Genomic DNA, 25,511 nt, shown 5'->3' on the forward strand with positions numbered 1-25,511 from the left:
TGCTGAGAAAACTGTGACGAAAATTTGTTACGGACAGACACACAGACACACGTACACACAGACAGACAGACACACAAGGGTAAAACAGTACACCCCCTCTCCTTCGGAGTGGGGGTATAATAATTATATTCCTATCCAAAGGAGAGGGGGTATACTGATTTACCCTTTTGTGTCTGCCTGCCTGTGTATCTGTCTGTAACAAATTTTCATCACAGTTTTCTCGGCAACTACTCAAGGCAGATGTTTGAAATTTTAGCACACACTTTGTCTATGCAGGCCATATATTGGGACCCATTTTTGTACAAATTCATCATCAACTTCCTGTTTATCTGTGCATCTGTCCATACCAAATTTTTCATCACAGTTTTCTCAGCAACTACTCATCGTAGACACTTGAAATTTTAGCACCCTCTTTGTTTAGGCATGCCATATAGTGGAATTTATTTTTGTACAAATCAGATGTCAACTTCCTGTTTATTCATGTGTCTGTACCAAATTTCCATCGCAGTTTTCTCAGCAAATACTCAAGGCAGATGCTTGAAATTTTAGCACACTCTTTGTTTAGGCATGCCATATGGTGGGTTTCATGAGAGTGTATATTCACATCAGAGTGGGGGTATTACAAGTGAGCATTGGTTCACAGACTTCTTGTTTATTTTTTTCTCATGAATAAAGTCCATATTTCAAGCATCTATATAGTGCTCCAATTTTGAAGGATGTCCATATTCTATATTCTCCTTCTTTAATTCATACAGTCATTCTTGAAATAATAATGGAGCTTGCATTTATACTTTTAATTTTCTTGTTCTAGATTAATATGATATCTTTTCTGGGTTTTTTTCAGTAGAAATTCCATGATGTCTGATACTGAAGAAGGCATAAAGGAATTTCAATCATCCACTGGTGATTTACAATCCCAGGATGTCAACCTTGTTTCTAGCATTCCAAACTCTGACTTCATCAAGGAGGAGCCAGGTCTTTGTGTTGTGTCGGATAATTCTGCTTCAGTTGAAAGCCAGCAGCTGGACATTGGAGGCTCGCAGACAGCAAGTTTAGATGACAGCAAGTCTGGAGTAGAAAATATACCAGAAAATGAGAAATGTTCTGAACTTGGTAATGAGGCTTTTGATGAATCCCACAATCCTAATCTTGTTTCAGGAGATGAAATAATTCCTGAAACTAAAATGGAATTAGGCAATGGTGTTATTGATTCTAACCAAACTGCTTCAAATGTATCTGAGAAGATTCTTGCAGTTCAGCGTGTTGAACCAGAGCTTAAACATGATTTGGATAATGGAATATCAGATGACAAAGAGGAAAGACATTCTAAGAAAACAAAGAAGATAGTCCGTACTGTTGAGGATCATCTTCTGATACTAAAACAGATGAAAGCTAGCACAATGTACTCAGATTTGATCTGTCCTGTGTGTGAAGACATTCTCTCTGATCCATTATTTCTGGATTGTCTACATTCCTTCTGTTCTCACTGTATAACAGTCGAGGAGCAGAAAGTAAAGTGCCCAGTATGCTTCACTGAAACTAGCCTTCCTAGTGGTGATATAAGTCTACTGCCAAAAAATACAGTTCTGGCATCCCTTGCAGTGAAGAAGAAAAATTCTGGAAGCAAAGTTTGTGAAGTTTGCAAGCTTATGGAGAAGGAGGCTGAGGCTAAAGGCTTTTGTGTTGAATGCAAGGACTATCTGTGCCAAGACTGCTGGAATGGTCACAGATTTACCAAGTTTACACTTAATCATGAGGTGATATCCTTAGAAGGAGCCTCTGAAGAAGAATTGGATAAACAGTGTAGAGAGCAGACGGAACATTCCAACTGTAGTACACATCCTGGTGAAGGACTCAGGTATTACTGTAAGGGTTGTGAAGTGAAAGTTTGCACTGACTGCATTCTCCTGGATCACCAAAACCACCCATGTATCTCCATCCAAGAAGCATTTGAGAAACAGAAGAGAAAATTGGACCTGTTGCTGAAAGGTGTGGATGTTCAAATTCAAAAGATACGGTCAGAAGATTTTGAATCTGAAATAGTTGCAGCAGAACAGGCAGAGGAAGCTGAGGTTGAAAAAATCAAATCAGCTGTCGAAAAGATTATCCAGGACTTACGACAGCAAGAGAGAGAAGCTATTACCTGTGTGCAACAAAAGTTTAAAAGTCTGAAAGGTCAAGGTCAGAAGAGACAAATTTCAGCACAGGAACTGCTTTATCATTTAAAAGAGGCCAAATCTATTTGTGGTCACCTATATGCATTGTGTAACAGTGAGGAATTTACAGCTCTGGAGAAGATATTTTACAGAAGACTTATGGGCATCCTTAATAAAATTGTCATCCCAGAACCTCTGTCTTGGTTTAAACCTCCTTCTGTTGAATTAGATCCATTGCTGAAGAATGAATGCAAACTAAAGCCACTTTTCAATGTATGTAATTCCAGTAAGTGCCATGATTGGACAGAGGACATGCCGTGTGTTGCAACCCTAAAGAAATTGCGTCAGGACAGAGAATTGTGTGAAAAGGTAGGACATCCAGAATGGTTTATACATGAGAGCAGGCTTTCCCATGAAGAATTAAGCAATATGCCTATGACAGATGAGAATCTAGATGATTTTATGAGGATGGGTGTAACGGACACAGTAAATTCTGTATCCACACAAAGTGAGAGTGGGAGCACAGTAAATTCTGAGAATTATGAGGATATGGGGGCCAAGCCCAAAACCACTCCCCCCAAAAAGAAACGTGGGCGAAAGAAGAAGAAAGCAGCACTCTCCATGGAAAACCTCTCACAACAGGGACAGATGCCAGATGGAATGATGTCTGGAAGATATGACTCAGATTTCTATGATACATCTATGTATGGACAAATTCCAGAGTACACAGGAATGCAGGGGGTATATATTGATCCTTCTCTTTATCCATCATTCCAGATTCCAAGGGCTGGTTACTTTCCTAGTGCAGGGTATTTGATGAATTCTGCAAGTCTGAATTCACTTACAAATATTTCAAAGAAAGATAAGGTTGCTAATACTATGCCACAACAAGCAAGCAACCCTGTGAAGGCTCAAACCAAAACCTCTAAGGAAAAGGCAAAAGCAAAACCCAAACCTGCAACTGAAGATACTAAAGGCAAGAAAGCAAAGCCTGCACAAGTCAGGCCTGTTCAGTCAACTGTGTCCATAACTCCAAAATGGAGACTTGATACAAAATGCTCTGATGATAATGATGTTCCCTTCCTTACATCAGTACACCCAATACAGAATAATAAATTGGTTGTTTCTGACAGCAGTAATCACAAGATAAAGATGTTCTCCATTGAAGGACATTTTATCAAAGCCTTTGATGCCATTAATCCCACCAGTGTTGTCTTTGTATCTGGAGTGTTAGTCTGGACGTCTGGACACACTGTTGTCATCAAGGAACAGAATGAGGAATTTGAGAAAGTCATCAACTTTCAGAAGGACTCCATCCCTCATCCACTGTCCTGGTATCCCCAGAGCCATTTTGTTGTTGCCTGTGGGAACCACCTGCGAATTTACCATGTGGACAAGGAAAAACAGAACTTCACCAAGAAGAGTCAGCTCTCGTTTGAGCTTCCAAAGCAGAAAAAGTTGTCCAACATCTTCTCTGTCAGGGCCAATGGTAATGGCAAGAGTATAGTGATGACTGACTGGGATTTGAAGGCAGTGGTGATTGCAGATAATGAGGGCAAGGTCACAGGTAAATATAGTAGCAGTTTTCTACTCCGTTACTGATAATGTTAATGTAATAAGAGTAGATTTGACTTAAAAAGTAGGAACAGAAATTTAGAAAATAGACAAACTGAAAGTAGCAGTAGTATGAGAACATCATCTTTTTATTAATATGATGGTAAATCTTTGGCATTTAATCAAATTTTTTGTAAAATTTGAAACACCATGAGCAAAATATATCTCCTTAGATGTAATAAATGAAGTTTACACAGATGTAATTATCAGAGTTAACATGTTATCTAATTTCAGATATGTATACTGGAGATCGTGGAAATCCATGGTACCCAGGTGGGGCATGTTTTAATAATGCTGGTGAAATTTTCACCCTGGACTACACACATGACCGTCTGCTTCTACTGAACAGTGAAGGTGAGCTGCAGCAGGAATGGAACACAGCTCCCACCATTACCAAGCCCTGGTCTGTGGTCTGTGGAGCCTCCAAACAGCTATTTATAACGGGGAGTGACCACTACGTACATGTCTACCAGTATTCTTATGATGACCAGGCTGCTTCATCTACACAGTAAGACTGCATTCATATCAGCTTGAAGGAATATACATAGGAAAGACAGGTGGAGCATTGAAAAATGTTAATTTTGGGATTAGTATCAAATTTTGAATTATTTTTGGGAAACAATTATTGTATTCACAAGATAGGATTTTTTGAATAGAAACATTCAATTTACTTTAAGGACAGATGATACAAAGAAACTTTTGTCAAAAATCTTGAAAATAACAACTTAAGTCATGTTCAAAGGAGTAAACAAATAACTTTAACTGAGTAGATTTTCATTTTTAGCTCACCTCAACGAAGTTGGGGGAGCTTATGTAATACCCTCGGCGTCGGCGTCCCAGGTTAAAGTTTTTGGAGCAGTTTTCTTTTCAAGTACTTCTATGGCCTATATTAGTCAGAGATGCATGGAGGATGCTTCTAGTGTGTTTCATTGTACCAGTCAAGGTTTCAGATGCTGCAATTTCAGCTAAAGAATTACCAGGTTAATGTTTTTGGAGCAGGTTAAAGTTTTTGGAGCAGGTCTCATTTCCAAGTAACTATAGGCCCTATATTGACCAAACTTGCATGGATGATACATCTAAGGATGCACACTACTGAACTTGCTTCGGATGCTGGATCTGACCTACATTTTCTGGAGGAGTGACTAGGTTAAGGTTTTTGGAGTAGATCTCATTTCCAAGTAACTATAAGCCCTGTACATGTATTGACCAAACTTGCATGGATGATACATCTAAGGATGCACACTACTGGACTTGCTTCGGATGCTGGATCTGACCTACATTTTCCGGATGAGTAACCAGATTAAAGTTTTTGGATCAGATCTCATTTCCAAGTAACTATATAAGGCCTATCCCAGCCAAACTTGCGTGGATGATGCATCAAGGGATGAACAATCTCAAAACTTGCTTTGGATGCTGGATTTGACTTACATTTTCTGGATGAGTGACTAGTTTTAAGTTTTCAGATAAGTCTATTCCTAAGTAACTGCAAGCCCTATCAGACCAAAATTGCATAAATGTTGCATCTAGGGATGCACACTCTTAGATTATTAGTTTAGTGTGGGACTTTGCCTTACTTAAAGACAACATTCGTTGAGGTGAGCTCTGTAATCTCTGATTACCTATGTTTCATTCAAAGTTTTACAATAACTGGATTGAAAGTGACGAAAATTTGTATAGATTAATAAGGATGGATGCAGAAAGTTTGAATTTTGAACATCATAGAAAGTTTACAATTTCTTGATATTTCAGAAATTTATTTTTTGCATCATTTACAACCAAAATAGGTCCAAAAATATATACCAATCCAGGTATCCATTTTTTTGTTTGTATCATCTGTCCTTAATCATACAATAGATAAGGTTAATTATTTTCATTTCTGTTTTGGTTTCATTGATTTCAATAGAAGAGTAAATAATACACACCCGGTGAAATGTAAACTGTTTTTGTAAACAGGACATGAGCTCTATTATTGTTAATGTTTACGTTTCACTGGGTGTTCAGTTTGTTAAATTCTGCACACATCACTGAGCACAGACTGACAGTACTGTTGAGTTGGTTTTGCTTTCTCACATTTCTACTCTGAATTTTCTGGATTATAGTTTTAATATTTTTCATTAATTCACAACAAAATTTCTACTTTTCTTGAGTTTAAGGATAAAGTTTACTTTGTGAAAGTGCAAGAATGGGTCAATCAAACGTGTCCCGAAATTCGTAGTTTCAATAATTTCCAGATAAAATAATTTTTTTTGTATATTTCCGTGTGAAATGCTATAGCAACATATAAGTCATGATATAATACAGAAAATTTGAGAAAATATTAACTTCAAATCTGTGTCTAGGCCCCTTTAAAGAAAAATTTGAAAACTATAATCCAGAAAGTTCAGAGTAGAAATGCAACTCACAGTATTGTCAGTCCATGCTCAGTGATGTGTGCAAACCAAAGAAATTGAACACACCCGGTAAAACACATAACAATAACAGAGCTCGTGCCCAGTGTTTACAAACACAGGTGTTTGACATGAAGTTATGACGAATGTCGTTGTCATTGAATTCTTAGAATTTTCATGTAAGTTCAAATTATTAAACTGAATAATTTTTTGAATGAAAATAGACATTAAAATTGTGAACAATGCAACTGTGTCCAGGCCCCTTTAAGTGGAGTAAAATTCACATCCGTCTGACTGTAAAAAAATTCAAAGTGCTGCATGTTCTATTGTATATGCAGAGCTGAATAAAACCCATCATGCATGTAGACTTCACCAATACTTGTACACTGTTTTTTTTTGTTTATATCAGTGTTGCAACTGTTTTAATGTGGAATACTTTCAACTATTTCAAAATGTCCCTCCTGCTACAGTATTATTGAATCTGCATTAAAACTGGTACAATTGTAGACGAGATTAAAGTGTATGTCTGAATATATCAATTTTAAATATTAATTGCCAGTGTTTTCTTAGAATGAAATAGCCTGTTTTTTTGTTTTTTTTTTATTTAATACAAATTGATACAGTTTTTAGCTCTACTGGTCAGAGACCAGAAAAGCTTATGCGATAGTAAGGTGTCCGTCCGTCTGTCTGTCTGTCTGTCCGTCTGTAAACAATTTTTCAAAATGCTACTCCTCCTACAGTTTTGGTCTGATTTCAGTATAACTTGGCACACAAGTAGACTACACTAAGATACATAATTCTGTGTATCAGTTTTTGATTTCGATGAACGGTGTTGCCATGGTTACTAAAAATAGAAATTTCTGTGAAATACTTTCAAAATGCTACTCCTCCTACAGTTTTTATCTGATTTCAATATAACTTGGCACACAAGTAGACTATACTAAGATGCGTAATTCTGTGTATCGGTTTTTGATTTCGATGAACGATGTTGTCATGGTTACTAAAAATAGAAATTTCTGTGAAATACTTTCAAAATGCTACTCCTCCTACAGTTTTTATCTGATTTCAATATTACTTGGCACACAAGTAGACTATAATAAGATACATAATTCTGTGTATCGGTTTTTGATTTCAATGAACGGTGTTGTCATGGTTACTAAAAATAGAAATTTCTGTGAAATACTTTCAAAATGCTACTCCTCTTACAGTTTTGGTCTGATTTCAGTATAACTTGGCAAGCAAGTAGACTACACTAAGATACATAATTCTTTATATTGATTTTCTGATTTTGATGAACATTGTTTCCATGGTTACTAAAAATAGAAATTTCCTTGAAATAACTTCAAAATGCTACCCCTACAGTTTTGGTCTGATTTTAGTATTACTTAGCTCACAAGTAAACTACACTAAGATACATTATTCTCTGTACCAGTTTCGGATTTTGATGAACAGTGTTGCCATGGTTACTAAAAATAGAAATTTCCTTGAAATACCTTCAAAATGCTACTCCTCCTACAGTTTTGGTCTAATTTTAGTATAACTTAGCACACAATTAGACTACACTAAGATACATAATTCTCTGTACCAGTTTTGGATTTCAATGAACGGTGTTGCCATGGTTACTAAAAGTAGAAATTTCTTGAAATATTTTAAAAACGCTACTCCTCCTACATTTTTTGTCTGATTTCAGTATAACTTGGCATACAAGTAGACTACAGAGATACATAATTGGTGTTATTGTTTTTTGATTTTTGTTGAATGATGTTGCCATGGTTACTTAAATCAAAATTTCTGTAAAATTGTTTTAAAAGGCTACTCCTCCTACAGTTTTAGTCTGATATAATAATAAATCTTGCCACAAAAGAGACTAAACCAAGGATCATTATTCTGTTTATTGCTGTTGCAAAGTTTCAAGTCAAAGTGCTACTTTTATCTTCCTTTATAAATACAACCAGTAGAGCTACAGTCTCATCACAGACTTCTGGTTCTTTGATTATAATAGTATAGGGGTTTTGACTGACTCTTTTTTTAACACTCTGATTTGGATTAAAAAAAATCACTTACTTGTACAGGCAATTGGCAAAGGGAATTGTGCAAAAAAAATGTTACCTGAAGAGCAATATATGGTTTTTTTCTCTCTGTAAATACATTTATTTCATTTTTAAACAGATAGTAAACATGTCCTCACTATATTCAGCTGTTGAAGTCATCTTTTGTTCATTCCTTGTAAATGGTTTCACAGAAAATTACTTATGCACAATAAAGAGGCATTTTGCTACAATATTAAAAAATTCTCAGTACATTGTACCTACTTTTTTTTGTCAAATGATCTCATGTGAACTATTGTATAATTTGTTATGTTGTCTCACTGTGGTAAACTTACATGAAAGTGTTTACTAGTATATATACAAGATGTGTATCATTGTGCAAAATTGATTTGTTAGAAATATTGTAAATTCTAATTATTATTTATTTGTTTTTATTCCTGGTGAAAAATTTGGTTGATTTTTTTCCCCCTTCAATCATAATCTCAGTCACAAACAGATATATGAATTCCATAGAACAGAGGCATATTAACTTTGTAAATATAAGATTAAAACGAAAAATTCAAATTTGGTTCTTTTCTCTTTTTTTTTAACAATACTAGAGACTTTATTGTAATAAGTAGATATAGATTATAAATACAATTTTGTCATAGTTTAAATACCTTTGAATGCCTTTACGTCTGTTTATTTCTTTTATTCTCAGTGAACAGATGTATTTTCAGTGACCATAGGATGCTATAATTATTGATATGGTGAATGGATGCCAAAATTCATGTTACTTTATTCTGTGCCATTGTTGATTATCATTTCCATGCATTGTGTGTTACTTTATTTACATTATATTTGGTCTTTGACTGTATTTTCTACACAATAAAGATTTTACTGAAATTATTTTTGTCATAATCTTTCTTATTAGGAGGAGAAAATTAAACAGTTCTACAACTTTCACTTCATTAAAATTTGCTGATGCCCTCAGTGTCAGTTCATGTACCGACCCTCGCTACACATATTGTCGTCCATCGGTACATGTTGACATCGGTGCCGAGACAAGCCTTGTATGTGCCAAAACAAGCCTTTTACTCCAGGCGACAAAATGTACCCTATACATATTGTTTTCAAAGACAAAAGATCTTGCGAATCGGCTGCGCCTCGGTTGACAATGGTTTTCTTGGGGTGAAAATTTTCAATGTTACTCTCAACTACATGCAATATTTATATAATATGTGCCAGATGAAATAGGGATGGAGCTCAGATTGCATTTTAATGCATTTCTACACAAATTAAGACATGTTTTTCCTTGTTTTGATATATATATTTTTTAATTTTTGCTACTCCTTCTACAGTTTGAATCGAACTTCATGACACTTGGGCAAAGAAAACATAAATAAAAGCAGAATACTCCAAACAATATCTTATTCAATATAAATGTATTTCACCTTTTATTACTTTGCCATTACAGTGTGATTTTCATTCAGTTTGTTATTTCAAATGAAGGAAAATAATTTTTTTTTCTGGAGGTGTCGTATTTGTGTCATCTATAAAATTGTCATGTATCAGAATTTATTAAATAAATGATCCCGCAATGACATAAGGATAGTAAATATACCAATTGGGCACACTACAATGTGTAGATTAATACATATCAAAACCTAACCTGCTGAGTACTAGTACACTTTACCACTAAAAAACTGCAGATAAATACACACTTAGCAAACAACCGTGAAGTTCCTGCTTTGTAATCTGAAACTACAAATATTTGCAGGAGTAGATATTCACTATGCCATTTTTTCCCGCGACCAGAATTTGACCAGAACTGTCGTATGCAATATTCATTGGTCTTTCGAGATAATCTTTCTTTGTTGAATGCTTCAGTATAACTTTAAATCTCGGGCTGAGAATGGTGATCGCTCCTTTCTGTTGGTCAGCGATGAAGACGTTGTCATGGATATCAACACAAACGCCCCCTGGTATCCAATCTCTGGTGGATTCACTTTTGGCTTGATATTCGTGGAGAGATTGTCCATTCTTTGCGATCAAGAAAACAGAGTTTGTCCCCCAGTCCGACGCAATGATCTCACCCTTGCTGTTGCAACAAATGAAGGCTAAGTTTCTTCTGCGGGTTCTCCGGACTGCTCTTGGTATTCCGATGCTACTTATGACGTCACCAGTTTTGTCAAAGATGTAGACTTCGTGCAAGCTGCTATCAGCGACTGCAAAATTCATATTTTCATAAACGCAAGTAGGATAAGTACTGCTGGTCCCATCCATGGCAACCTTGCGATTGTAGTCAGGCGAAAAAAAGGAAATGGAAAAGTTGTCACTACATATGACAGTGTCTTCACAAATTGAAACGCTGTATGACTTGACTCTTGCCAGTGTCTCAAGGAATTTTCCTGTTGGGTTGAATTTCTTTATTTTTCTGTTGGCGTTGTCGCCAACGAGAAAGAACCCCTCCGTGGAAGCAAGGCTGCTGATTTTTGGACAAGTTTCATCTTCGTTGGTGAATGTATTGATTTTCTTTACCATTAACAACTGGGAAACTTGTGGCACTCCACTCACATCTGAATTCTCTTGAGGCAGAAGGGGAACAGCGTTTGAGGGTCCCGGCAGGAAATCAAAGAATCGAATCGTTTCGACGTTTCCAAATATGTTGCGAAGACGGACTTCTGGGAACTGACAGGTTATTTCATCGCGCAGTCGTGGAAGATGTTCCAAGCTGTGAAGCCTTTGTAGAATAAGAGGTTCTAGATATATTACCTCGTCATTCTTTCCATCTTGAGCCACTTCGTTGCAAAAATCACAGCTTTCTTGAATCTTTTCCTTTCGCGCTTGTACTAGATCCAATTGATCTCTGCAAATCTGTCGCTGCTTTTCCATATGTTCTTTAACTTTCTGAGTGACGTCAGCCTTCTCGGTTTCAATTTGAGCTATGAGCTGCATCGTTGAATTCTCCAGATGTACAAGAATATTTTCTTCTTTTTCATTAATCGTCGCTTCTGTGTTGTGCACACCGTCTTCGATTTCATTAAGGTTTCGTAGCTTTGTGTCCAAGAATTGTATGGACGTAACTATTTCCTGACGTTGGTCCGTATCAGCCTCGTCTACGGCGACCGTGTGGTGACTGTAGTGGTACGATAGTTGACACTCGTGGCAAACGAGAAAATTACAATCATAGCAGTATATGATCAGCATCTCGTCAGGATGGGATTCACATGGTATTCTGTTTAGTTGTCTAATAGCCTTATCATGAACACCTTTCACGACGCTTTCGAGGTCCGCTACCTTATGATTGATAGTTTGGCGGGTTGCAGAGTGAGAATTACTGCAGTCAATACACAGAAGGTCGCCGCAGTTCAAGCATTTTGAAGTGGCAGAATTTTTCTTTTTCCGTAAAGAGCAGATATCGCAAATCTTCCCCTTGCCTTCGTGCGAGTTTAGGACGCCCAGTATTCCATTCAAGAAAACATTGTCTTGAAATCCGTCTACTCCTCCAATAGGAATGACGGTCTTTTCCTCGCATTTTGGGCAAGGAAACCTGTCCTTCGATTTGTTACTATCGAGAACGGCCTGTAAGCATTTTGAACATGCAGAGTGCAGACATGGAAGGATTTTTGGTCGTTGTAAGAGCTTTTTGCACACTATACATGTCAATGAGTCTTTGGGTTCCTCCACAACTTTTCCAGACATAGCTGGATATTTGCAACACAGTAGTGAAATCTTGCTACACTAGCAATATACTACCTTCATACATCGCTGTTGATTAGAGGTATTGATAGGGTGCTGGACATTTAAAACGGTGGTGGAAAGCTTACATTGCGATACAATTTTTATTTAAACAAAGCGTGAAATAGATAAGCTTTCATAGTATATATTTACTACCTGTAAAATTGAAGGTACGACAGAGCATTCGTGAAAATGTGACCATAAATTACGATTAATAATTTTGGATCTTAGATTTGAAAGTATTTTCTGACTAAATTACAACTAAGCTCCATTAAGGCATGGATATTTTTGTGGGAAAGAATGTTAATTCTATGTATATGATAATGTGTTTGGTAAAGGATCCTTAATGCACAGCATAGATGCTTAACAATGTCTTAAGATAAGTATTCGAAAGACATTCCCATTCATTTCACTCCAAACTTTTTACTTTGAAGGTTCATACTGAGTTTAATTTGAAATCAGTTAGGTAATTCTTCTACCACCTATATCATGATAAATGAAATACTAATCATCAAACATCACTATCATCATTTCTTGCAAAATAATAAAAACAGCATTAAATAAAAATGTTTTTTTTTTTCGGAGAATTAGTTGAACTATCGTAGATAAAGAGCATGTATTTTGAGAGCATGTTTTTTTTCTTAAAAAATACTGTTTACAACTCTCACACCAATAGCTTATTTATGAAGTAATATTTCACTATAACCTGGATATGGTATTAGTCTCCCAACTGATTCAATAACATCCTCATTTTAAAACAAGGCAGGGTACTGACAAATAAGTTGACGTTACAGGGATGTCAACAAACTCGTTTAAAGTATTTCTCATATTCTTTAATCGCTATAATGACATTGTTTGCAAAATACATGTATAACCTATCGTTTGCGTCGTATTTTTTTTGACATGTTTCTTACCAATTGTTAGGTTATTGTTTTTTTTATACTTTTTTATACAGGGGATGCTTACTCCTCGTAGGCACCTGATTCCACCACTGGCGTTTTCAGGGGTCCGTGTTTTTGTCCCGTTCACGATTTGTGCAGGTTACAGGATTTATGAGATTGATTACTGTTCGTTTTCTTCACCTTTTAAATGTTTTTTTATGGAGGTACTTGTGTTTATAATCTTTACTGTTTCTTGAAAATCATGTTTGAATAAAACCAGGCGGTTGAAATATTGTTTTTGTTCGAGTTTACTGTAAAACTAATACCCCCTGTTAACATGATTTAGTTAACATATTTTAGCTTGAATTTCCTCTGCTGTCATCTATGTGTCAATATAAAGACAAATACATTACATACAATGTCAACTCTAGGGCATCATTTTTCATTAATAAACAAACTATATACCAAGTGTCTGCTACAGAGCCGTTCTCTTTCGGCCAAATCTCACACTTTCAATGTTCAAATTAATTAATACCAAAATTCCTGTAACTAGTTATAAGGTTTTTTTTTTAATTTTTGCTGAATAACACCGTGTTTATCTACAATGGTACATATAATAACCAATAAAAAACAAAACAAAACAAACAGACAAACGAAATAGTTCATATTCTTAATTGTCATTTTATGGTATTCGTTGAAGAGTCTTTGCACTCAGGTTAAATAAAGTTAAGCTAATATGAATCTTAAAATTAGACTTGTATACTCACCATTGTGCCACCATATTATAATTAAAGTTGAACCTATATCAGTAACCGCTGATATAAATGGGTACAAGCTGAGGGAATAAGAATCATAAGGTTGTGTGCTTAAAAGATACAATTGTTCGAAATAATCAGTGTTTCCTTAATTACTGTTAAATAGAATCGATAGGCAAAAGGTCAAATGATTGCACTTGTAAAAAAAAAATAACGTTATTAAGCAATTTAGTGGATGTCATAGCTATTTCTACACAGATAACCAAATCTCTTCATTTCTTGTAGATTTTATTTAAATGACAGGCACATTAAATTTTATCAACAAGTAGCAAATAAAAGCTCTAAATCGAAAAATTCCAGCACCACTATAAACGAGTGTAATGGGTGTCATTGCTGTTTTAAACCAAGTCCAAACTTTTACTGCAATCTTGTACACGTTAGTAAATAAATAAGTTTGAAAAGAACTGGTAAAATAGCATAATTATATCCCTTTGAAAAAATTCCTTTCTGCAAAATAAGAGTTTGGAAAAATGTGCTTAGAATCAGGACACAATGTATCATTCTACTCAAATAATCTTTCAAACAGATATAGGTAAATATATTTTCATCAAGCTATGGACTAGAAGGAATGGTCCAGTATTCAAATGATATTGTCCCGGTTTAATGTTGTGAGTACACAGATCTGTGTGGATTGGCATGGTAACCATTTTCAACAGTATTCAATGTTTCTTGTTGTGACTATGCATCCAAAATCTATGGAATCCGGATATGGCCACGCAAATCACTAACACAATCGAGTATCGACTTTTGGGTCGATGACGCGATGACGATGACGTGATAGTGCGATGACGATGATGCTATGACACGATGATGCGATGACGATGGTGCGATAGAACTATGAAGAGGTAGTGAATATCGCTTCATCGTCATCGTACCATTGCTCTCTCGTCATCGTCGCGTCATCGCGCTATCGCTTTATCGTGCCGTCGCACCACCATTTTTGCATTGAGCGCCCTCACAATTTTTTTCCGAATCAAAAGCATCAAAACTTACAATTTTTCAACACTTTATACAACAATTCCTAGCGATATATTAAAGACCCTGCCAGGCTTTATGATATCATAGAAAACCTTCCTCAATAAAAAAAAAAACAAAAACAAAAAACTCGAGAATGTTCATATCTTGTGGTTGGTCGTCCACAAAATTACTTTGTTAAAAAACATTCTGATTCTACATAAAGTACTTTGAAGTTGATATCAAAAAGATGCGACCAGCTCTTCCAACAGTTTATTGGAATTTTCATGGTTACTAATTATGCTCCTTTATAAGCCGACCTGTTTTTGTATTTTTCTGAAACAGACTTCCACATGAAAAGAAGAAGTCTCTTGTTTTAGCCTTTAATTCGACATTTAGATATAACAACGAAGTTTTGTCAAATAATAATATTCTTTTCATTCTTATGCCAACACCATATATCTCACTGAACTCGAAATAAGATGCCACAGAGTCTGACGCATCTGTTTCATGTTTAGATATTTTAATGAAGAGAGATATTGGCGGTTAAACTAACTATCAAACACAATGATTTCAACTTTTCTATCGTCAACCTCAATTATTTATAGCAATTCAGTGTGAAATAATGGCCTAACAATTTCTATGAAAGACGTCAGTCAACATTCGAATTACTGACCCTGTACTAGTATGGTATCGACCATAGAACTTGCGACGTGTTGACTCTAAATCAAATTGTTGATATCCTTGTATCGTCAGCTTATTTGCAATAACCTGCCTCGTGTTAGAAATTGTTCGTATCAACTGGGAGACATCAACTCCATATGCAGGTCATAATTGTATATTGCTACATGAATAACGGGAGTTGACGATAGAAAAAGTTGAAGACTTCACGTTTGTTATGAAGTCTATTTTTTAGATTGCCATCAATGTCTTTCTCTGGTAAAATATCCAAATATGAAACAGATGTGTCAGACTCTGTGGTGTCATTTATTTTGAGTTCAAATGGATATATCGAATCAACGTAGGAATAAAACTAAATATTGTAAATTGATGAAAAGTTGTCGATATATCCATAATCACAGAAACCAACCTGTATTCCGTGTTGAGGAATCCAAGGATGGACTTCCTCTAGCATTTTCATATAAATATAATAGCTATTTCAAAATATATATATATATTGATGACCTTACATAATTTTAATACCAGTAATATATAAGGAAACTGATGCTATTAATAATTTAAGTTCCATTCATTCTGTGTTTTTGTAATATTAGATTGAAATTGGTAAAGTTTAGAAAATTCACATTGAAAATTCGGACTAGAATATTTAAACTCTAATTGTTTATTTTATTTAGCAACACTTTCCTTATTTTCATTATATTTTATGAAATGAAGATTTAATTACTTGTTATATTTTGCTTTGAAAGAAAAATTAGGTCATAGTGCAAATTGTACGTTTTTTTAAAGAAATACTCAGAAGCCACTAGCATGAAAAGAAGGTCACTGACTTACTTATTTGACATTGAAAAAAACACCACCATCATAGAATTGCAATGTGTAATAGGTGCTTTTTTATTCCCATTTGTGAAATTTTTTGGCCATCTGGGTAAATTTCTTTCTTAAATAAAAATTTACTTTACCCTTTCGCCTTTAGGACAGCCTTTTTAGAATTGTAATATTTTTAAAGTATTATGATTCTTCATTTTATACTTTTTCAAATGGATATTATGACGTAAATATTCCAGAATTCTACTCCCGAAATGAAATTGCTAAAATGTGATAAACTTCGAAACATCCATTCCTCGGTTAGCAATTAGTATTTGATACCCTAAGCTTATATTCCTGAATATTGACTTTAAATGAGACTGTGGATATCCTTGTATCATCATCTTATTTGTCAATAGTTTGCCTCATTTAAGAAATTGTTCTTACGTAGAACATGCACTTGCAATCCGAATCAGCTGAGAGACATAAACTCCATACACAGGTGATTGTGGTATATTGCTAAACAAATAAGTGAAGTTGACGATATGATATGAAGTCATCACGTTTTTTCATAAAGTTTAGTTGTTAGTTTGCTTTTAATGTCTTTCTCTAATAAAATATCCAAATATGAAACAGATGTGTCAGACTCAGTGGTTTCTATTTTTTTTTTTTAGTTCAAATGGATACATTGAATCAAGTAGGAATAAAAATGAACATTGTTAATTTATAAAACGTCGCAGATAACTCTAAATGTCAAATTGAAGACCACAACATGAGTCTTTTTCTTTTCATGTAGAAGTTTTTTGAATTAATTCTGCTTCAGTGAAAAATATTTTAGAAGTAGATGAGTTTTTTTTCAAAAAAATTCAGTTTGGTGGTCATCATATTTCAAATTTTAAAAAAAGTTTCTTGGAGATTTTAAGTATCCACATCTGATAACACCACTTCTCGAATATGTTGTTGTACAGTATTCCTTAAATTTCTCCTTCACTGCTGTTTATATTTTGGTGAGGAGTAAAGAAAGAGGCTTGGTAGAACAATTAATAGAAATATGTACCTTTGTTTGTAAGAATTTTTATGTAGTTTAGGAATCCAATATAAAATTCAATTTAATTGTTGGTGATATTAAAAGTGTTTTAAAATGACATATGATTATGAATAATCTCCTCCTTAGAAAGGGAACAATGAGTATAAGTTGGATAACCACTTGCAGAATTAAATCCAAGTTCCTCTAAAATACAATAATAATGAGCCTTGTTGTTATAATAATTATAATAATGTTACCTGCTTTGTCAGCTATATAAATTATAGTTGATATTAATATACAAGTGAACACCTGCCTCCCTGCTACAGAAATCTGTATTAATGATTTATGAGTTTTGTTAATGTTGCAATTGATCAACACGATATTTTCACCTTTATACGATATTATTTCGCTAAACACCGTATCTTTAAAGGCTGAATTTATAAATTAACTCTTTATGTAACATTGCACTCTTTCTGATGTAAAGAGACGCAACGTAAAAAAGCTGTCGAGGGTTTTTATAGTAATTTTATGGGTGTTACTCCCATTGATGTCATGGGTAGATTAACGTTCCGTAAGTTCAGTTTATGATGGAGATTGCATGTTGAATACCTGTTTGTCACGATTATTAATCTATCACTTCCGGAAAATGAAAAAAAATATAGTGTAATTTATTTATCTAATAAATCAAAAATAAAAATATTATAAACACGTCTTTTTGAATACAAAGCGTGATGATGTATTCGTCATTTGAGGCTTTTTGAAAACTTTTCCGAATGAGATAAAACATCTATTTGGCGACATCTGTACAAATGATTACCGACAAATAGTTTACTGTGTATGTTTTGTTTTTAACGATTTTAGGACTACATTTAGTTTATTATTCTATGATTTATTTATAATGTAAAAGTTTTCCTCCACGTTCCCTGTTTCTGTAAAAGTGTTAAGCCCTTAATGTAGATTTAATTGCAAAAAATAAAAAAAGATACCACATTAGAAAGCACACTCAACAGTAGCCCATATCATGATATGTATGTTCAATATCAATTCAATCTAGGAGTAACTATGTTTTTGTGTTAATCATTTTAAACATGAATATTTATTGGGACTGTGCATTTTCTTTAAAAATAATCATTTCTATCACTACCACCCCTTATATATAAGTTCAGGTATGTTTTTATTTCTCCCATGTAATTCAGGATGATTTAAATCCACTGGGCCGAATGTATATAAAATAAATAGCGAGTTTGTCTTGGCACTAGTCACTATACCGGTATCAATATTTTGTGATTAATGATTATTTCTTATCATTTTTACAAAAGAATAAAAAAAAAAAAAAAAAGATTTAAAATAACCCAATTCCAAATATAGCTTTTAATTTTGTACATCTTTATTTGCTGTTATTTCCTAAATTATGTTTTGTCTTAAATTATTATTTCAACAAAGTCAATTAATAAATCAATTTTAAATTCCATATTCCATATAACCACTGCGACAGAAGATCAAGATTTGTTAATTAGGAATTAACACTAGCTACTGTATTGTTGATTAAAAAAAAAAAAAAAAAAAAAAAAAAAACCTGGGGGATTTTTATCATCGTGTAAAAATAGAATTTGAAAATTAATCAATGAAAAACTTACAAAGTAAAAAGAAAATTGCATATATCTGGTAATTTTGAATTAATTTTATTGTTTGTTCCTTTGTTTTTGGTCGGACCCCCAACCTCCCACCCCCACCACTCCCAAAAAAATGAAGCAAAATTAAAAATGAAGCGCCATCAAAAGTTTATACAGAGTTTTCTAATTTAATTTGAAATCCGTTTCCTATCCTTAAGGTAGTTTTTTTGTGTAATCAGTAAACCGTGAATGCATTTCACCATTGTCATAGATCTCCTGAATGGTATTAATTTTGTTTGAATTTAGCATCTATACTATATAGAACTCCAGGCTTTTATTTGAAATTTTTTATTTCTATATAATTTCCATAAGATTTCTGTGATTTTGCAAACATGTTCTAACTACTGGCGACTTAATTAATTAAGACAAATTAAATCAATTTTGTGTTAAAACTCCTTAGGAAAAGATTCCCTTTTTTATTGCCTAATCATGAATAGTCTACCCCTTTACACACTAACATAGCGTGAAATACAAGTCGTTTTCAGACTCTTTTTCAGCAGCCATGACAGGCCTAGGGCGATTTTCTGATACTTACGTTTGAAATAAGACTGACTTGATAAGTAAACATCGTAGATAAATAATGGTTAACATTGCGAACAATTCAAGATGTGATATTGACATACACGAAAAAAAACAATAAATATATGTGGACTATTCATTGTTTTCTGGATCAATTTATGTCTTTTTAAGTGAGACTTGTAAATATAACAGTCACTTGTTTACGATTTGTCTCAAAATCTTTTCAGGAGTGAATTACCCTTGTACCGGCAACATTAAAGGGATCCTAGGAATTGTTTTCCTCGCCAAAAAAGGAGAGGTTACATTATTGCAGCTAGGCCAACAATTCAAAGTAAAAAAAATGATATGGTAATATATAGGAAAATCGTTATCTCAAGAAAGGCAGGTTCACAATCAGTCAAATCAATACGTTAGCATCTTCAGGTAGTGTGTATTCAAGTTTGTTCAAATTATATAACTTCGGGGTAAAGATGTGGCTTAAAAGGGAGGTTTTTTTAAGTGTAACACAGAGGCGTAGCATCGTTTTTGAAAGTGGGATGGGGGGCAGCCAGAGAAAAAAAAATTAACTTACCTGAAAAAAAACTTGAAAAGCAAAAAAAAAAAAAAAGGGGGGGGGGGAAATTGTCCGAACTCGAAAATCCTATTTCGTGGGGGTGGGGGGTGGGGTGGGGTGGGGGGTAGGTTCCATGTTATTTCAGTACCCCCCCCCCCCCCCGTTGCTACATACCTGTAACATATAAATCGTGATCTCTTCTTCAAAAGAAAAAAAAATTCAGCAAACCCATGTACTTTTTGTATAACTGCACATTTAAAAAAAAAGCATCTGGAAGCGTAAACGAATTGCAATATCATAAATTTCTATATCAGAGACTAGGTAAATACATGCACTTCTTATCGGGACCTGTGAGTTAGGTATTGAATGATAAAAACTGAAGTATTAATAGTAAACCGACTGAGCTAGGAATTGTATGACAAAAACTGAATCTGAACTTTTTTTATTGGTTGATTAGATATAGAGCACGGTATTGTCATTTGAGGGTTTATCTTTGGATCTGACATCTTTGGATGCTTGATGGTTGGGTTGTGTCGAAACACTACTACACTGTATGTAGAATTTAGGAGTATTGGATTCTTCTTTTGCTGTTGATTGGTTTTGATCGTTTCCTTGGGTGACTTGGTCAGTGTGATCGTGAATTATTTGATGAAGACCTTGCAGATGCTTATGCATAGCAATTAAAATAACTAACACGATAAAAAAGGTAGCGGCTTCTACCAAGAACGCTATACCGGGGAAAATGTGAGCAGTTGTACTATATATATTCACAAATAATAAAGTTCCTAGGAATTTAGACAGCGTCTCTCCGCATGTGACTAGAGAAAACATCTTTCCCACCTCCTCAGCATGGACACTTATACTGATTATTGAGCGCAGAGCGGATATGATCATCCCTTTAAACGCTCCAACGGCAACAGACACAAAAACCATCCACGATTTATCACTGACTCCCACTATTGTCAAATGAGCTATCTGAGATCCAATTCCAAGCATCATTATGGTGACATCTAGAAACTTGAACTGGTTAGAAAACAAAGGCACAAACAGTAGTAAACACACTCCTATTACGGCATAGTCTACAGCCAAGAGATAACCGTACCATGACGTCGGCCAGCTCAAGGGGCTTCTGGTAACAAACATCAGTTTTACGTCCATTTCTCCTACTTTGCATGTTTGAATTACCACAGATAAAATAAATAGTACAATGATAATGACTCTTTTCTTGCCAGAACGCGATTTATATATTACTGCTAAGGTTTCCTTGATGTATGAGGGACGTATTACTTCACATACTGCACATGCGGACTCCCCGTCCTCTGTGTCGTTGTCCTTCACTTTGTCCTTTTCCTCTATAACTTCAACAACGGAGAAAGTAGTGAGGAGAATAGCAGTTCCATGAAGAACAACAACTGACCCAAAGGCAGCTTAAACATTACACATCTGTGAAGAAGGAACCCCTGAAAATTCCAGAGGTGGGATCAGGTGCCTAGGAGAAGTAAGCATCCCCTGTTGACAGGTCTCACCCGCTGTGAGCCCTATGTATTGATCAGGAAGACAAATTCAGTATAAATGTAAAAACAAGGTCTAACAATAAGTATAAAACACGTCAGCCAAAATACGACACTATGAAAGGTCATATTTGCTAACACGATCATTATAACGACCATAGAAGTAATGCCATTTCTTATGAAATCACATATAAATATCATAAAATTGATAATTAAAAAATTGGGAAACCTTATGTTATCTACACATTACCTGAAACAACTTTAAATATTTTTGCAATGAAAAAACCCCCTCGCAGATGAAATATTATAAAATATTATAAAAGGCAAAATAGGAGGCCTTTAAGAAATAAAAATAAAAAAACTCAATTAAAATGAACACAAGTGAAATAGTTGCCATCACAAGCAGAACATTAAACTGAAATATAAGAATTTAAGGTTGTTTACAATATAAGAAAGTATAACTGGTTGGAAAGAAGGGGGGGGGGGATAGTGGCTAGTTATCCTAAATATTTTCTCGACGAATGCAATGAATAATCTGCTGGTTCCATTTAACAATACGCAATCAATATATGTTGAAACATTTGTGGTCTTCAATTTGACTTTAATTAATTTTAAGATTTCGAAGTTCCTCATTGACTAAATCTTTGTAGTCTTTTGAGACCAGGTTTTCCAACACTCTGTTGAAATTCCGTAGATACTTACTGTGCTCTTTCTTTTATTCTTATGAAGCAGAATTTATTCAACTCGACATTTAGATATATCGACGACGTATTGTCAATTAACAATGGTCATTTCCATTCTTATGTCGATACGGTTATATCCCGGTGAGCTAGAGATAAAAGATACCACAGAGTCTGACACATCTGTTTCATATTTGGATATAGAGGACTCCGGTGAGTATGACTAGGCTACAGTGGATGCTTAATCCTCCAAGGCACCTAATCACATCTCTTGTGTGTTCAGGGGTAAGTGTTTTTGCCCTTTTCACGATTTGTATTCTATACTGAAAAATACTGACGTTAAAAGCATTTTTTTCATCTCCTTCTCTAATATTTCATCTTTACATTGTATAATATTGTCATTTATATTTAATGAAGAGATAAATTTATTTCTATAGCTTGTTTTTCCAAGGATAAAAAATGTGTATTTTCCCCTCTTCACTCTATCTGGCCTGGGATCTTAATATAGTTTGTTTGTTTGTTATTTATAATTGCTAACTCTTCTTTTATTTTATTATGTATGTTGATATTTCCTTTAGTGGGATCTGTTTCCAATTTTACATTTTGTTCCTCTAGTTTCTAGTAGATATTCTTTATTCTTTCGATTTCTAAGAGCTCTTAGTTCACATTTTATTGTATCCTATTTTATCTGCTTATTAACTGCTTATTCTCTAGAGTATTTTTCTTTAACCTGTGCAACTGTATCTTTTGTTCTCTCTACAAATATGTCATATTGTAATAAAGATGCATTAAATTTCCGCAAAAAAAAATATCCTCCATGGCACCTGATCCCAGCTCTGATTTTTGGCCCGTATTTGCTCTGCTCCAGATTTGTATTGTTTTAATGGAGTTTTGAGCTTGGTTTACTGTTCGTTATCTCTATATTTCCTTTTAAAGTTATGATAACTTAGATATGATATGATCACTTACAAGTTTTGGCATATAATATTTTCAAAGTGTGTGCCGAAAACAAAATTTTCCTTGATGTTCAATGTGTTCCGAGATCAGAAAATGAAAAAGCAGATTTACTCAGAAAATTTTTTGATCATGATGATTGAAAAGTTACAAAAGATTTTTGTTTTTGAATTTGTTAGTTCTATATTCGGACCTTTCTCTGTTAATAGATTCGCCACTCTTAACACCACATTTTGGAACCCTGAATTAGAAGGTGTAAATTGCTTTACACAGAATTGGGTAAGCGAAAACAATTGGTTAGTTCCTTCATGGTTTCTACTATAAATCATTTACTGAATTGCAAAGCATTTAGTATTCTGATAGTTCCTAACTGGCCCTCCGCTGGGTTTTTTTGTTTTTTTTTTTTTTTTTTTTTTTTTTTGTTTTGTTTTTTTTTTTTTTTGGCCAATGTCATTTGATGTAAATCTTTATTATAAGTATAAAGGCGCCTTATTGTTTAAAGATACAAAGGAGATAATCATTCAAGTTCAGAACAAGAACTGTTTATTTGGTTCTATTCATTTTGGTTCTGGAATACTTGTGGTACGCTCAGATGCTACGAATCTGTAATTAATGATGGTGTATTGCAGATGGTATAGGTCCTGATACACCTTGAGTAATAGTTCCTGCTTAGCTGTGGCAAATGTACATGAAGTATTGCAATGGTCCTGGTAAATAAGAGAGGGTGTGTTGCAGATGATTAAGGTCCTGATACACCATGCACTGTGTCATTTGAATTTAAGTAGATGCTAAATATTTGCTTTATAAACACATTTTTCAGATATATTTAAAGTGGGAAAATGGACAAGAATTGACTACAGATTATAAGGTCATCATCTATCGAACTTGCGTCTGAGCTACCCCGATAGTGTATAACCTCTAAGACCGAGAATACAACAAAATAGTACAGGTACGCTTTTAACACCTTTTGCAGATGGTGCAATAGTTTCACTGTATATCATCCATCTAGCAAAGCAATATAAATCGTCTGGCAAAATACACTCAGCAATACATGCCATCAGTTGGGCTCTAGCAGGTTATATAGATCCTTGTGACTCTGCTCTGATAAAAACTATCAAGGAAGGGGCAATTAGGGAGACATCAAAGCCAGTGAACAAAAAGCCAGTAACGCACGGACATTTGAAGACTCTGGTTTCTACATTTGGAGAGGATGAAAATTTAAATAATTTAATAACATTGTGTATGTGTTTATTAGACTTTGCAGGGTTTTTGAGATTCACAGAAATTGTTAACATTCGTTGTTTAGATATCTACATACAGACTATTTGTGTAGAAATCAATATCGTTAAAAGAAAGGCAGATGTCAGGGCTCTCAATTCTCTATATTTGGGGCCGTTCAAAATCCCCATTCCCAATGCTAAAAGGTACCTTTCTTCCCAATTGAATGTGTTGATTTTCCCAATCTGTCCCTTCCCCAATTATTAAAGAACATTTAGTAAGATATGTAGTTACTAAACTTGTAATTCATATTTCTCTATATTACAAAACAGAAATTTAGATGATAACAACCACCAGAAACTCAATATATCATGAATTTAATGTATAATGTCTAGTTATGATTTTCCCAAAATTCCCCAAAAGGTCGCTAATTTTCCCAATTTTTACGGCCCCGGCCCCAGTCCCAAAAACTGGTGTGAGGGCCCTGGATGTATATAAAACTGGTCACAAAGTTTGTATTGCTACAACATTTTGAGACACCTGTCCTGTAAATATGTTGGAAAAGTTATTAAAATTGCCAAACGCTGACATGCATTAAATTCTTCTCAATACTTGTTTAGATCTCTGTCATTTTATAAAAAAAATTCAATACTTATTAACTTAGATCGGATGTTCGTCCGATTTCTTATACAAGGGCATTGGAAATCATATTGAAGTCACTTGAAAAGATTGGTGTGAATTTGCTGTACACAGTTTAAGATCCAGTGGCGGTACCTCTGCAGCTGCTTCAGCTGTTTAAGAAGAATGGGCGGCGGCGGTCAATTAATGCTAAAGATGGCTATGTCGAAGAAAATCAATCCGAAAAACTTTCAGTCACAAAAAATATGGGCATCTAGTATATTCGTATTCTAATCTTCTTCATCTTCGAAATAATTAAATTGCACTTTGAAGAGCGCTTCACATCCTTCTTCACGAGTTTGTGTTTATTATATAAATGTTTTATGTTCATTTAAGTGAAACGAATAAGAAAATTAACATATTTATTAAATTACTCAATCACGTGTTTGTGTTTGTTTATTCTCGTCATCTATTGGCGGTTAGAATTATGACATAAATATTCATAGCACTAGCTATTAGGGACCTTGAAAGAAATTTTGTATAGGGAAAGCCATTCGAAGGCTCTGATTCGTGCAGCCTTTTAAGTCCCACCCACCCGCCCACTGCTACGTTTTGAATATTGTAGATTTATACTTTGTAGTAAATTTATTATTTTCCATTTTGTAGAATTTGGAGAGACATTCATGCGGTCATTACAA

At 34.5% G+C, this 25,511-nt stretch overlaps 2 protein-coding genes and 1 pseudogene across 2 annotated transcripts; 1 reads left to right on the forward strand and 2 right to left on the reverse strand.

Annotated features, from left to right (window-relative positions):
* The first annotated feature begins 1,151 nt into the window (after positions 1–1,151).
* LOC133199556 (uncharacterized) lies at positions 1,152–5,224 on the forward strand. The gene is made up of 2 exons (XM_061335372.1): positions 1,152–3,723; positions 4,005–5,224. Exons 1-2 carry the CDS (start codon positions 1,185–1,187, stop codon positions 4,280–4,282), a joined length of 2,817 nt encoding a protein of 938 aa, XP_061191356.1. The 5' UTR covers positions 1,152–1,184; the 3' UTR covers positions 4,283–5,224.
* Positions 5,225–9,948: 4,724 nt separating this feature from the next.
* LOC133199385 (E3 ubiquitin-protein ligase TRIM56-like) lies at positions 9,949–12,041 on the reverse strand. Its single transcript, XM_061335190.1, has one exon. The coding sequence runs from the start codon at positions 11,887–11,889 to the stop codon at positions 9,949–9,951; it is 1,941 nt and encodes a 646-aa protein (XP_061191174.1). The 5' UTR covers positions 11,890–12,041.
* An 8,244-nt stretch (positions 12,042–20,285) lies between these two features.
* LOC133199689 (lysosomal proton-coupled steroid conjugate and bile acid symporter SLC46A3-like) lies at positions 20,286–21,275 on the reverse strand (annotated as a pseudogene).
* Positions 21,276–25,511: the final 4,236 nt, after the last annotated feature.

Source organism: Saccostrea echinata, unplaced genomic scaffold (genome assembly GCF_033153115.1).
Source record: "Saccostrea echinata isolate AGI-Se365-2 ecotype Australia unplaced genomic scaffold, CSIRO_AGI_Sech_v1 ptg000034l, whole genome shotgun sequence".
NCBI classification, from domain to species: Eukaryota; Metazoa; Mollusca; class Bivalvia; order Ostreida; family Ostreidae; genus Saccostrea; species Saccostrea echinata.

Bases quoted from the DNA above. Each gene is read 5' to 3' on its own strand.
- LOC133199556 (XM_061335372.1), top strand. From the start codon at position 1,185: ATGGAATTAGGCAATGGTGTTATTGATTCTAACCAAACTGCTTCAAAT. The intron at 3,724-4,004 runs GTAAATATAGTA...ATCTAATTTCAG, and splicing joins TAATGAGGGCAAGGTCACAG to ATATGTATACTGGAGATCGT.
- LOC133199385 (XM_061335190.1), bottom strand. From the start codon at position 11,889: ATGTCTGGAAAAGTTGTGGAGGAACCCAAAGACTCATTGACATGTATA.